This window comes from Dermochelys coriacea, chromosome 5, assembly GCF_009764565.3.
Source record: "Dermochelys coriacea isolate rDerCor1 chromosome 5, rDerCor1.pri.v4, whole genome shotgun sequence".
In the NCBI taxonomy this organism is placed as follows: Eukaryota; Metazoa; Chordata; order Testudines; family Dermochelyidae; genus Dermochelys; species Dermochelys coriacea.
The window spans coordinates 90,766,909-90,781,094 of NC_050072.1; the positions used below are offsets into that span (position 1 = coordinate 90,766,909).

Below are 14,186 nucleotides of genomic sequence, written 5' to 3' on the forward strand. Positions count from 1 at the left end.
GTTCCTTCTTCCTCTCCCCAATTCCATCTTATCTCTTCCTCTTTCCCTCCCCTTCTTTGGGAACAAAAGCTCAGTAGTTAAATGCTTCTCCCTTTTCAGAAATCCACAATGGGCAGATCCAGAAAATGAGCACTTGACTAGATTAGATAGATTTGAAGACAGCAACCTACCCAATAAGCAACTGCCAGACCTGCTAAGTGTCATATTGGATTTTGAGGGCTATCATCAAAAGCCCGGGGCATATTAGAGAGAAACCAGATTTTGGACCCAGTAGTGAAGAATATTTTACAGAACCAATCCAAACTTTCAAAATGTTTTGGTTCATGGTTGGGTTGGCTCTCATTTTATCTGAATCAGTATATCCCTTCTTGGATTTTTTTAAGTCTACTCAAAGTGTTGTTCCAAGCCTGGCCTATAACAATGACAATGTCTAATTGAATGATGGAAAAGAGCTATTTCTCATTTGGTGCACAATCCACAGGCCATCAAAGTGATTCCAGCAACCATATGGTGAACTCTCAATTTCTTCCTAATTTGAGTTTTCTTTTTTAATAATGATTAAATTTCTATCCTCTTTTCTGGCTGTGAAGCTATCCTTCAGAATGCAAACCAATGAAATAGTGTCTGCTTGATTCTATAGATAGACTGCCCCAAAACACAGCTTATAGTTCTGAGTGTGCACTGCCTCCATATAAAGACCTCTCAACAGTCCTGGGTTGTGTGGGACCAACTGGCTTTGACCTTCAAAAGACCCTGACCCAGTTGAAGCCACTCCTGTCCTGCAGGCCTGACTGGGCTCAGCTCCCCAGCACAGGCCTTGAAACTTGGCCCCTGGCAAATACAGTTGCAGGTCCACTCACTTAAATCTGGCTTGGCAACCCACCTCTCCCCCACATCAGGGGCACTGGGCCAAACCTGAGTGGCATTACAACCAGAGCATCAGGGGCCAAGCCCAGTCAGCCCCATGGGACAGGAGCTGCTACGCTGCCTCTGTGGGGTAAGTACAGGGCAACAACTCTGGTGCCTTCCACCACCATAGGGGCAAAACCTCCCCCAGCTTTATTAACTTTAAATGTTAGGAGGTATGCATCTATTTCAACAATGTTTTAACTCGTAATCGAGATGATAATGTCACATGTCTAATCAGTCAAAAACTACTTCTTGATTATTTAAGAATAATAATAATATATGCTGACATATGTTATTTACAAGTACCTAAAATATTAAAATTAGGAGTGGAGCAGAGACCTTTGGCTGCAAATGCCAGGAGAGCAGAAGATAGTCATGAGCCTTTGTCTGCAGCTCCCAAAAGACCAGAGGTCTTGGGTGCAGTCATGAAGAGAAACAGAATGTTTTTTCTGTTTTCAGATTTCCCAAGTGTTTCAGTTATCCCTTTGCTGAAAAATCCAGGCCTTAAAATTAATTTGATGAAAGGTTCAGACACTTTCAAAGGGACAGAAATATGTTTGCAAACACATCACAAACTGAACCCAAAAGACGAGATGAACTAGATTTATCTAGAATTGACGGACTCACAATGTTCCAATGCATATTTCTTGAGAGAAGCTTACTGAATTTCTTTATATGCCAGTATGCTTGACAAACAATAGATATCCAGAGTTACATAAGAGGGCTGCTATTTGGAAACATCCTCTTTGGAAATACCAGCCAGCAGTTCTTTTCCGTTATGAATCTGAACAACTGCAACAACCATCCTAGCAACCTACCTGCATCACATAATGTTTGTGTCTTTAAAGCCTTCAGTGCAAAGAAGCAGTGCTACTCTTTCCTTTTAACATTCCTTCCAATGTAACTCTCAAACACATTTGGCCTCTCTACATGTTTTGTAGAGTATTATGTACATTTATTGTGCTCTGTAAACATAAACTGTATGCATTTACCTCTGCTTAAAGTTACATGTAAATCCATTTGTAAATTAGATGCAGCCCTCAGGCTCCTGGCAAGCCACTCAGTTCTGAAAAGGTTCTGCAGCACTTTTCTACTAATTCTTTGGCTCTTATTACAGAAGATGCACTGTGGTCTAACAATGTGAACAGAGAACTGGGAAACAGGACTCTTAGGTATCCCCAGATCTGCCACTGACCTTCTTCTGTGACCTCAAGGTACTCACAATCTCCCTCTACATCAGTTTACCTACCTGTAAACTTGGGGAAACACTAATTTATATACATCAAAGGGGGAACTGTGTGAATCAATTAATATTTATGATGTACTTGAGAGCCTCAGCTGAATTATTTGTTAATAATAATAATTATTATTAAAATAGAGATTTACGCTGAAAATAGCAAGCTTTACAGCTTGCACAAAGACAAATAGGGGTAGAATGCTTTTAAAACATTTTGTCCAATACTTTTACATAAAAAATTAGCTGTAAGTGATCTCAAAAGATCCATAAATTCGATTCAAATAAGTCCAGATACTTCAAACTTTTTGAACCCCTTGGTTCTAGAGCAGGGGTTCTCAAATTTCATTGCACCACAACCCCCCTTCTGACAACAAAGATTACTACATGACCCCAACAGAGGGGAACGAAGCCTGAGCCCACCCAAGTCCCGCCACACTGGGTGGGGAGGCCCAAAGTCCGAGTCCCACCACTCCTGGTGGAGTGAGAGGGCAAAGCCAAGGCCCAAGGGCTTCAGCACCAGGCAAGGAGCCTGTAACCTGAGCCCGCCCCTCAGGGCTTGGGCTTTGGTCCCAGGCAGTGAGGCACGGGCTTTGGCTTTACCCCCAGGCCCTAGCAAATCTAAGCCAGTCCTCGCAACCCCATTAAAATGCGGTTGTGACCCACTTTGGGGTCCTGACCCACAGTTTGAGAACCCCTGTTCTAGAGATTATGCTGAATATTCTGGTTTTATTTTAAATGGTCATTATAGACAGAAGAACTGACTAACATGCTATCATTTCACTCAACAAATATGTTACTTGTATGTATTCAAAGTCCTGTTGCTCCTTTATTATGAAAAGTAAGGTTTTTTATTGCTAGAACAGTTCTGAGAAAGTAAGGTGAATTCTGTTGCAGGTATACATCAACCGAATTGTAAAATAAATTCCAACTGAAATTTCTTTATAGAGTGGACAAAGAGTAAAGGCAGAAGGAACCTGTTTGGACTTTCACACTTCAGGTTTAATTTGCAAAGCTGGCAGTTGTGAAAATCATAATTTTTTTAACCTGAGTATATTTAATATGGGATCATTTACTTAAACAATAAGCATGGAATCCTAAAATGAATTTTGATAGGTCCTAAATCTACAAAATACTTGAGCATAACATTAAGTACGTGAGTAGTCTCACTGACTTCAGTGGGGCTACTCACATCCTCAAAGTTTGGGAAGCCTCACTGAATTGGGACCCTAGTCACTTTTCCCACACTTCAAGTGATATTTTGTTTTACACATATTTTTATCTTAATAAGGATACTGTTGCAGACTTCTGGGAAAAGGCAAGAACAAAAAAAAGGCAAGCCTGCTTCTCTTTTTTGCCCTATAATTTATTGCTCTTGTAGGAAGCCTCAAAAAGGCATCTGTTTTTAACATATAAACCCAATGTCCTGGGGCTGGATGGAAGCTCCTACTGTGAGCATTAATGCATTTTCTAGTATCAAAGTGTTAAACAGTGAATCACTGAAATTCCATGTGTTCAGGCCTTGCTTTGGAAAAAAGGAATGCAATCCATTATGCCTGTATTTAATTTCATTGCACATATACTCATCTGAATCCAGCCCACTAATCCTAATCACACTACTTAAATAGATTTTTGTGACTCATGACAGAAACAGAAGTATTTAAAAAAAATTTTTAAAAGGTGATATAATATTTAGTGAATACTACATCTTCAAAGCATTGTACAAACAGACTAGAAGATATTTCATTTGAAATGACTACAGAATGTCTGTTCCTTCATATTCATTCAAGCAATTTTTTGGAAGACTGGAACCTTAGACTGTAAACTCCTTGGAGAAAGGATTGACATTCTGTCTGCCTATACAGCATCATGCACATATGTGGTATTGTAGAAGTAATAAAACACTATAACATCACTCCCTCCATATACTATTAATTGATTTTATATTTTAAATGAAAACAGAAAGAAAAAATAAATAATGACAAAGTTCTATGTGGTGGGGAAAGGAGTGAATCCCTACATTTATAGATGTATCATCTGTAAATCTCATTTCACAACATTTGAAAATAAGGATTCTAATAACTTTTTGTGATCTGAAAACTTGTGACAGGAAATAGTTTCTGGAATACAGCAATTAAAAAAATCAACCTACAAGAGACAGAAAACAAAGTTACAATAGACTGTTTCCATCAAACTTTGTGATAAAATGACCACATTATCTTTTCCACTGTACAGAAGCATAAAAGCCTTCACACTTCTGTGCAACTCCCATGAGCTGCTTCTAAATATAAGCAGCAAAAACATCACTATTATCCCTAGGAATCAAATGGGGAAAAAAGATTAAAAACTAAGAGCACTTAGTGATTTAATCTATAAAAATTTCCCAAATGTTCAAAACATTAATCTGGAATAACAACCAAAAAACACTTCTAAAAAAAAGTCTGATGCTAGCTGGTGTCCAGAAAGTTATAAAAGCTAAAATGAAGGACAGAGAGCCACTGACACACTTGTAGGATAACAGGCAACTCAACCTCCTCATGCTTCACTCAATTCAATGGTAAAAAATGCATGACCTCACTTCATAAAGGTGCCACATCAAATGAATATTCCTTCGGGACCAGAAATATCTACTGATTAGTAATGAACATGAGCAAACACACTCTTTGCTTAAAGCTTGAGTAGGTTCAGTATTAAAATTGTCCAAGTACTTTATGCACAATTAGGGGGCCAAATTCTGACTTCAATGAAGTAACTCAATTTCCACTAGTGTGGCTGAGATTGACTGACCGCTCAGTCTCTGTTTTGTGGAAGAGTGACAAGAGTTTACTGGAATCTGGTTCCCTACCACCGTCAAACTTGATGGCACAGTAGATTTGTTGTTATTTCTCAACTATCTCCACTGAAGAATCCAATGAACTATTGAAATCCCATTTTAAATATCACGATCCAATGAAATTACAGTTCATGTAATTGTAAACCTAACTTTAAGTACTCTGTACAGCATCATGTACATTTACAATGCTATATAACAACCAAATCTCCACTCAAGTTGCAACTCACAATTTAGCTGCCATCAGCAATGTATTTTATATTATGCACAAAGGGGATTTTAAAAGTTGGTTAAGGGAGACTAAATAGGAAAAGATTCTAACTATAAACTCAGTACAGAATTAATAAATGACAAAAGGCTAGTTTGTGAGATAGTCTATTCAGTATTACAGATACAAATTGTTATACTATATGATCAGTTTCTTATGCTAGGAAGGAAAAAGAACGCAGAATATAAAGTGAAAGTATCTGTCATTTATACATTATCTTCCCCCACTTCTGCCTCATCCCACCCTCTGCCCCTCCCCCCTGGACACATACCACCTTTACCCAACATTCAACACAATCCATTACTTCCAGTACTGAATATGCAAACTAGATAAAGGCAATCATTTGATCCAGGATTAAGGAATGTAATCTTGTTAGGGTTTTGTCTGCCCTTCAGTTTACCTACTTTACTGATCCAGTCGAATTCAGACTAAGGATGAAAAGAAAGCAGTGAAAATGAATGTTTATCTTCTTTGCACAGTTACTCCCATTTAATGCATCACTCTGAATTCTTCTCTCCCTGCATATAAAATTAACATGTGTACAGCTGTAGAGCCAATAGTTACATACCTGCCACTCTGGTCTGTGGTCCATGTAACTGATCTTCCCTCCGGCTTTGTTTTGTACCATATCCTTATGGCATGAGGAAAGTCTCTTGGTGCTTGAACCTCTGCTTTCCTTATCTCCAAGCTCCAAGTGCCAGTGGAAAACAGAAGCTCTCCACAACCAGGCGCCTGGCTGCAGTGGGTGTAATAGTATAGCTGTTCCCTCCAATGATCCGCAGGTAAAGTCACAAGTTCATGTACAATCTGATTCCTAAGATTTCTCAGCTCTTCAGCATCAGTTAGCTTGGCAGACCTTGTAAATTTTTCAATACCTGGCACAGCAGCAACATCTACCTCCTCGACCTTTAACACAGATAAATCACAGCAGTCCAATACCAGCAAAAAATCTTCACTCCCATGAGTCTCTATGTCACAGCAGTTCTTTGAACTAGAAATCCCAGAAGCCTGTTCCCTGTTGCTATGGTTACCATTTTTATCAGAAGTATCTTTTTCACCTTTAGCACAGACTGAAAAATCATTATATCCCGTTTTAGATGAGCGGACACTTACATTTGTCACAGGACTGTGACAAGATTCAGATGCCCTAATTTTGAATGTTTCATCTGACTGTGAAAGACAGGCTCCTTCCCCAGCACTGCCTCCTTTTTTGCATCTGCTCCCAGGCTCAAAAAAGAGAACTATGGTGCCTTCAATAACTTGGCTTTTAAAATCCACATCTAAGTCCAATACATAATGCTTTACAAGCATGTGGCGTGTGTTGGCCATTAGGGGCAGGTCATCCTTAGCGGGATCTAGCTTCGTCTCCATGTTCCAATTTGCTAGACAACGGCTTTGCAAATTCTCTGTCATTTCTTACATAACATGTTTCCAGGACTTTCAGCCTCCCAGTGGCATAAATAACAATTGGTTCATATAAGTTACTGTAGTGAATTGCAGTTCCACCACTTCTCTCTTACTCTGTAGAAAGGAAAACAATCAAAGAACATTTTAAACAAGTGTTCTGAAATGGATGCATCTAGAAGTTAATAAAAATAACTGTGCTGTAGTTATTAGAATTTCTATGGTCAAATATTGAATTCCTTTGTTTATACTGAGGTAGTGAGCATATTGCTCAAGAAAAGATTTCAGGATTTGGCAGCTAGAACAGCAGGCAGTCTAATCTATATGACAATCATAGAAGATGTCCAAGTGAACAGATTTCTCAAAATATTAGTTTGTTAACTAAAGGAAATGAGCTTTAACGATACAGCCTCCTTAATGACACTTTCTTTTCACTGGCAACTCTTTGAAAAAGATAAATTTTTATGCAAGATCAAACTTACTTTATTATAGCATATCTTGTTTTTAAAGATACTAAAACATATCATTTCTAATTTCTTGGCTTAAATGACAGCGATTATTTTTCTATTGTGATTTTAAGTTACAAGTACGAAAGAAGGCTAAATGGCCTCATATATTTTATACTTTGAGAGTAATAATTTAATATATACAATGCAACTCCAGGGATTAATGTACTTTCTATATTACAACTGCTTTCATATCAGCACTTCTAGTAAATTACAAGAAAATGAGCCAATTTACCAGGAGTGCATTCTAAGTATTCCTCTGAGATTGCTCATAGAGATTTTTCAAATGTATAGTTAGATACTCAAGATATATCATTACATCTTAATAGCTGGAAACCCATTAACATTCTGGATAATAGCCTTCTTATGGCAAACAAAAGGTCTTCTCACTGGAAAATATGCAAATACCAATCAATACAAGGAAGAAAAACATAAAATGCATCAACATCTGTAGCAATAAAAGACAAATGTTCTTCATGAAAGTTTTAAACCAATACATACTTTGTTTTTGCAACACAGTGATTGAGACAACATTCAGATTGTACAAAATAATTTAGCTCACTGATGTTTTCTTTGTTGTAACTGAATATTTTCTAGCACGTTCTATTTCTGTCCATTTATTGAATATATAGTAAGAAACCTTAGAGACAAGAAATTGAAAACCTTGGCTCAAACTCCTAGTGCAGCTTCTCTAGGGCAGACTTGCTCAGGATGAGCTTTGATTTTCTGTTTACATTCTAGGTTTATTTGTCAAAATATATTTGGTGGTTGGCTTTGTTTTCATATCAAAGATTACTACTTTACATCTCTATTACTCAGGCCTGGTCTACAGTACGTGGTTATTTCGGAATTAGACGAGTTAATTCGAAATAAAACTGATTCCGTCCACATGACCAAACTGTTTTTTTTTTTATTTAAAGGGCTCTTTAATCCAATTTCTGTACTCCACCCGGCAAGTGGAGTAATGCTAAAATCAAGATCACAGTTCCAGGTTACAGGTACTGTGGACGCAATTCGACGTTATTGGCCTCTGGGAGCTATCCCGGAAGGCTCCCTTGTGACTGCTCTGGACAACACTCTCAACTCTGATGCACTAACCAGGCAGGCTGTAAAAGCCCCAGGAACTTTTAAATTTCATTTCCTGTTTGGTCACCATCAGCACAGGAGACCATCAGCACAGTCCACCATCACAGGCGACCATGCAGAGTCCACCATCACAAGAGACCACGCAGTCCCGAATTTGCAGACGAGCTCCAGCATGGTCCGAACGGGAGGTACTGGATCTCATCGCATGTTGTGGAGACAAACCTGTTATGGCAGAAGTACATTCCAAAAAAAGAAATGTGAATAAGTACGCTAAAGTCTCCAGTGCTGTGTCGGAAAGAGGCTACTCCAGAGACACAGAGCAGTGTCATACAAAAATCAAGGAGCTCAGGCAAGCATACCAAAAAGCCAAGGAAGTGAACGGGTGCTCTGGGTCACAGCCTCATACATGCCACTTCTACCATGAGCTGCATGCAATAATGGGGGGTGATGCCACTACTACCCCACCACTGTCCGTGGACACCTGCAAGGGGAGAGTTGCACGGAGCAAGGAGGATGAGTTATTGGAGGAGGAGGAGGAGGAGGACGACAGTGCACAGATGCAAGTGGGGAATCCGTTCTCCCCCCTAGCCAGGAATTAGTCTTCATGCTGGAGCCAATAGCCTCCCCCCACTCCCAAGGCAGGCTCCATGACCCTGGAGAAGGCACTTCTGGTGAGAGAGAACCTGATCGGAGCCACATGGTGGGTCCTTTTATATGGCAAACCCACCAGGCATTGTTTGTTATGGGAAAGGGGGCCCAGCAGTTTGAAAGCATTGAAATGAATGCGGAAGAAGCAGAACCCTGCGTGCCCCTAGGGCTTACCGTGGCTGCCTGCAAGCTGAATTCTGTTGCCCAGATGTGTGTGATGGCTTACTCACACCAAAGTGGCAGGCACTTCAGTATAAGAGGCAAAATGCGACCTTGTACAGAAAGAAGATGTGCTGTGTACTATGAATTGCCTATGTGCTGTGTACTATGAATTTCACTGAGAAAGAGTGTCCTCTTTGTTCTCTGAAATGTATCTTTTAAAATACTACCTTCCCTTTTTCTGCTCCCGCAGGTGCAAATGTTTCAACGCAGCCCCATCTACTCCGTCCCAGAGGCTAGTCCAGATTAGAAGGCGGAAAAAACGAACTTGGGACAACATGTTCGCCAAGCTCATGCAGTCCTCCCGGACTGATAGGGCCCAGCTGAATGCATGGAGGCAAACAATTGCCGAGTCCCGTAAAGCATTAAATGAACATGAAGACAGGAGGGACGCATGCAATGAGAGTAAGCAGAATGCTATGGTCAAGCTCATGGAGGAGCAAACTGACATGCTCCACTGTATGGTGGATCCAATGCAGGAAAGGCAACAAGACCACAGACTGCCGCTGCAGCCCCTGTATAATCGCCCTCCCTCCTCCCCAAGTTCCATAGCCTCCTCACCCAGATGCCCAAGGACACGGAAGCTACGGGGACCCACACACTCAACCCCAGAGGATTGCACAAGCAGCAGAAAGCTGGCATATCCGAAATTTTGATTTGGTTTCTGGACTTCTCCTTCCCTCCCCTCTCCCCCACTCCCGTCTACCTTCTGATTTCTCTCAATGTGTTGTGCAACAAATAATAAAGAACGTTTTTTAAACAACTGTAACTTTATTTCCTTTCATCTATAGGGTGGTGGGTAACTTCAAGAGAAACAAACACAAATGTCACACCGTACCCTGGCCAGTCATGAAACTGGCTTTCAAAACTTCTCTGAAACGCAGCACGCCCTGCTGCTCTCGTCTAATTGCGCTGTTGTCTGGCTGTGCGAAACTGGCCACAAGGCGAGTTGCCTCAACCTCCCACCCCACCATAAACATCTCCCCATTACTCTCACAGATATTGTGGAGCTCACAACAAGCAGCAATCACAATTGGAATATTGGTTGTCCTGAGATCTAATTGAGTCAGTAAACTGAGCCAGCACGCTTTCAAACGTCCAAAAGCACATTCTACCACCATTCTGCACTTGCTCAGCGAAGTTGAATTGCTCCTTACTACTGTCCAGGATGCCTGTGTACAGTTTTATGAGCCATAGCATTGAGGGGTAGGCTGGGTCCCTGAGGATGACTATAGGCATTTCAACATCCCCACCAGTAATTTTCTGGTCCGGGAAGTCAGTCCCTTCTTGCGACCGTTCAAATAGACCTGAGTTCCTGAAGATGCGAGCGTCATGCACCTTTCCCGGCCATCCCATGTTGATATCGGTGAAACATCCCTTGTGATCCACCAATGCTTGCAGCACCATGGAAAAGTACCCCTTGTGGTTTATGTACTGGCCGCCCCGGTCTTCCGGGGCCAAGATAGGGATATGTGTTCCGTTTATCGCCCCGCCGCAATTAGGAAACCTCAGTGCATTAAAGCCATCCACAATGATCTGCACATTTCCCAAAGTCACTACCCTTGATAGCAGCTGGTCAATGATTGTGTTGACTACTTGTAGCACAGCAGCCCCCACAGTAGATCTGCCCACTCCAAACTGATTCCCGACTGACTGGTAGCTGTCGGGCGTTGCAAGCTTCCACAGCGCTCTGGCCACTTGCTTCTTAAGTGCGAGGGCTGCTCTCATTCTGGTGTCTTTGCGCTTCAGGGCACGGGATAGCAAGTCACAAAGTTCCATGAAAGTGGCCCTATGCATATGAAAGTTTCGCATATGAAAGATTCACTGGGAATCATCCCATACCTGCAACACTATGCAGTCCCACCAGTCTGGGCTTGTTTCCCAAGCCCAGAATCGGCGTTCCACGGCATGAACCTGGCCCAACACCACCATGATCTCCCAATCGCCACATGCCGTGCTTCTAGGAATGTCTGTGTCCATGTCCTCATCACTATCGTAATCATGCTGTCATCATGCACAGGTAATCCTGGAAAAAGGGCGCGAAATGCAGGAAAGTAGAGTGGCAGTGGAAGAGGTGCTGTTCGGTTCACGATAGCCGAAAAAAGGTGGGAAATTATTGTCTTCTTTAGCTTTCACGGAGGCAGGAGCCCAGGACAGACAACATGGAGAAGCTCTGTAGTGTGGCAAGAGCGGAAGAGCAGAGTTGGCGGCGGAAGCTGTGCTGCTCGGTTCACAATGGCCGAGCACAGTTGGCAGCGGAAGCGGTCAATGAAGAAGAGAAAGAGTAGATACTTATAGAGATTACATAGAAAGATGAGAGGAAATGCGAGGTGGATTCATAGTACCAGGAGAGAAGCGGTGCACCATACTGCACTGTCTCCTGAAAGCTGTATGGCGTCTGCACATCAAAAAGGCGCGAAATGATTGTCCGCCATAGCTTTCACAGAGGGAGGAGTGACTGATGACACACACCCAGAGAATGTTTTTTCCCCATTATGCACTGGGAGCTTAAAACAGAATTCCAATGGGTGGTGGGGACTGCGAGATAGCTATCCACAGTGCACCGCTCCGACATTCGATGCTAGCCTCTGTATTGTGGACACACTCCGCCGAATTCAGATGCTTTAGTGAGGACATACAAGACCGAATGTATAAAATCGGTTCTGAAAATTCGAATACAATAATTTCTAAATAATTTTATACTGTAGACTTACCCTCAGTCTTTTAAAAAATTGAACTAAGACATAAAATATTTTGGGGATTAGAAATTAAAGAAGGTGGGGAATCATGAGGACACCTAGCCCATTCTCTGCCAATGTAGGTATGTTCTCTATAACATTTGTCTAGTTTCTTTTAAATATCCAAAGTATTGAGGAAACCCTTGGGATATTGTTTCACAGCCTTATATACATCTAAGAGAGATTTGTATGTGGATCTCCCACTGTCTGTGCAAAATAGCAGTCAGGATCAGATTCCTCTATTACTCCTTCCCTCTTTTGTGGGAGCCCATGGAGTATTCTCTCTATTTGATTGAAAGAAAAGGAGTACCCGTGGCACCTTAGAGACTAACAAATTTATTAGAGCATAAGCTTTCGTGAGCTACAGCTCACGAAAGCTTATGCTCTAATAAATTTGTTAGTCTCTAAGGTGCCACGGGTACTCCTTTTCTTTTTGCGAATACAGACTAACACGGCTGCTACTCTGAAACCTGTCTATTTGATTGGTATCCCAAGGGAAAGGGGAAGGCCAAGAAGGGACTAAATTGCCCCCCACACTTCCGCCCAGAAAACAAGGTAACATAGCATTGGGCTGTATTACCTTTTCCATGGCCATCTCCCATGACCAAGGGGTGTTTGGGGGACAGCTAGAGCAAGTGGAAGCCCTGATTGCATGTCTCATGATCCCCTTTAGCACAGACCTTTTACCATGCCACGGAACCCAAAGTTAACACACAAGGCCTTTTCCTTAGGAGGATCCAAGTAATTACAAAGAGCTTGGAGGATGGAACGACAGCTCATTTCACACTGGGTGTAACTACATCTAACCCCATGCTCAGAGAACATTTAGGAAATCCTCACTGAATTTCCTTTTCTGAACTCCCTCCTGCAAGTATTTCCACATGGGAGAAGTTTTCCTTATTTTTCATTCATTTAATTCCATTACTGGTAGTTACAGCCTCTTGTACCCTCCTCGGTTATCACATGCTTCACATAGTCGCAAACAGTTATCATGCTCCACAGCATTTTAGTTACCCACTTATACAACCTATATGTATATTTAGCTCTTTTAGAACTCTAACATGCATGGAATCCACTAGCACAGACTCCTGAGCCCATGCAGAGTCACAATGAAATAAATGCACCTTTGCACAAGTGTAGGGACCTACACTATTAGATTCCAATGCAAATCTGGCTCAGTACTTTGCCAATTTGGCTTCAACATTTTACCCCATCCTAGTTTGATCTGCTTAACTAGATACACATATGGCCCCGATTACCATAATACCAAGTGCCTTCTATTTAAAAATAAACAGAATCTTAGAGCTAGAACAAGAGTATTTAGTCAATATTGGTAACAAATGCCACAGACACATCCAGCAGGATGAGTATGGAGGATGGGCCTTGTTTATAAACTGTAGGAGAGCTACCAGAGCCATGACTACTTTCTCTGTAAAATGCCTTGGCTTGAAGCCTGACTGCAAATACAAGCATGAAAGACAAAAAGTTCTATATGCTATTGTGGCAATACTGATTTTATGATTAATGCACTACACTGGGACTCGCATAATTTGGGTTTTGTTCCTGACTCTACCACAGACTTTTGGCAAGTATCTTAATCTCTGTGCCTCAATTCTCCACCTATAATGTAAGAATGATAGGGACAGGGACATTAAGATGAATGTATTAATGCCTGTGAAATTCTCAGATACTACGGTGATAAACACCATAGAAAATCCTACAATAATAAAAATAACATTGTAGTTCAGTGCACACAAACAAAAGGTAACATTTAATTAGAGGATTTATTAATGTATTTCTACCTATGTAATTAGTTATTACATACAGCAAGGTTAGGAGGAACCAAAGCACTGCATCAATAAAACTTAATTAAAGTACGAGTAAAGTTCATTTGAATGAAAATTAAATCCATTTAAATCATTTTTACAACAATTATTATTTTAGGACATGAAATCTCAGATTCAAGGCAGTCACATGTTTCAATGCAGCAAATAAAAATGTGGGGATTCAGGTTAAGATGTTTCTGTTAATTGAGATTGACATATATGATCACACATCTCAAAAATCTTATATTTCTGCATATGATCTTAATATGAATATGAATTTTAATATAGTTCCTCTTATAAGACTAAGTAAATAAGGTGAATGTGTATTACTTTTGTTTTGCCCCTCCCCATGACTGAGGCAACTGGTTTGAGCACCTTCCAAAAATTATAAAGTGTGCACATCCAAATTCCCTCTCCTCCCCTTCTCCATCCCCCTCATCACAGTCTCCATCTTCCTTTCAACGACTGGCTTTAGTTTATTTGGTATGTATGCGTTTCTGGGTCTTTGGGTTTTTTTA

At 41.0% G+C, this 14,186-nt stretch overlaps 1 protein-coding gene across 3 annotated transcripts in view; it reads right to left on the reverse strand.

Moving 5' to 3' along the window:
• Positions 1-14,186, reverse strand: part of LOC119856417 (aminopeptidase O (putative)) — a 372,700-nt gene that overhangs the window by 292,648 nt on the left and 65,866 nt on the right. For 2 of the 3 annotated variants that reach the window (XM_043515026.1, XM_043515028.1), the window contains one exon: positions 5,810-6,762. In XM_043515026.1, coding sequence (XP_043370961.1) covers positions 5,810-6,654 — 845 coding nt within the window. In that variant the 5' untranslated portion in view covers positions 6,655-6,762. Of the gene's footprint in view, positions 1-5,809; positions 6,763-7,386; positions 7,546-14,186 lie in introns of those variants that run through there. The other variant, XM_043515027.1, reaches the window with a different exon arrangement.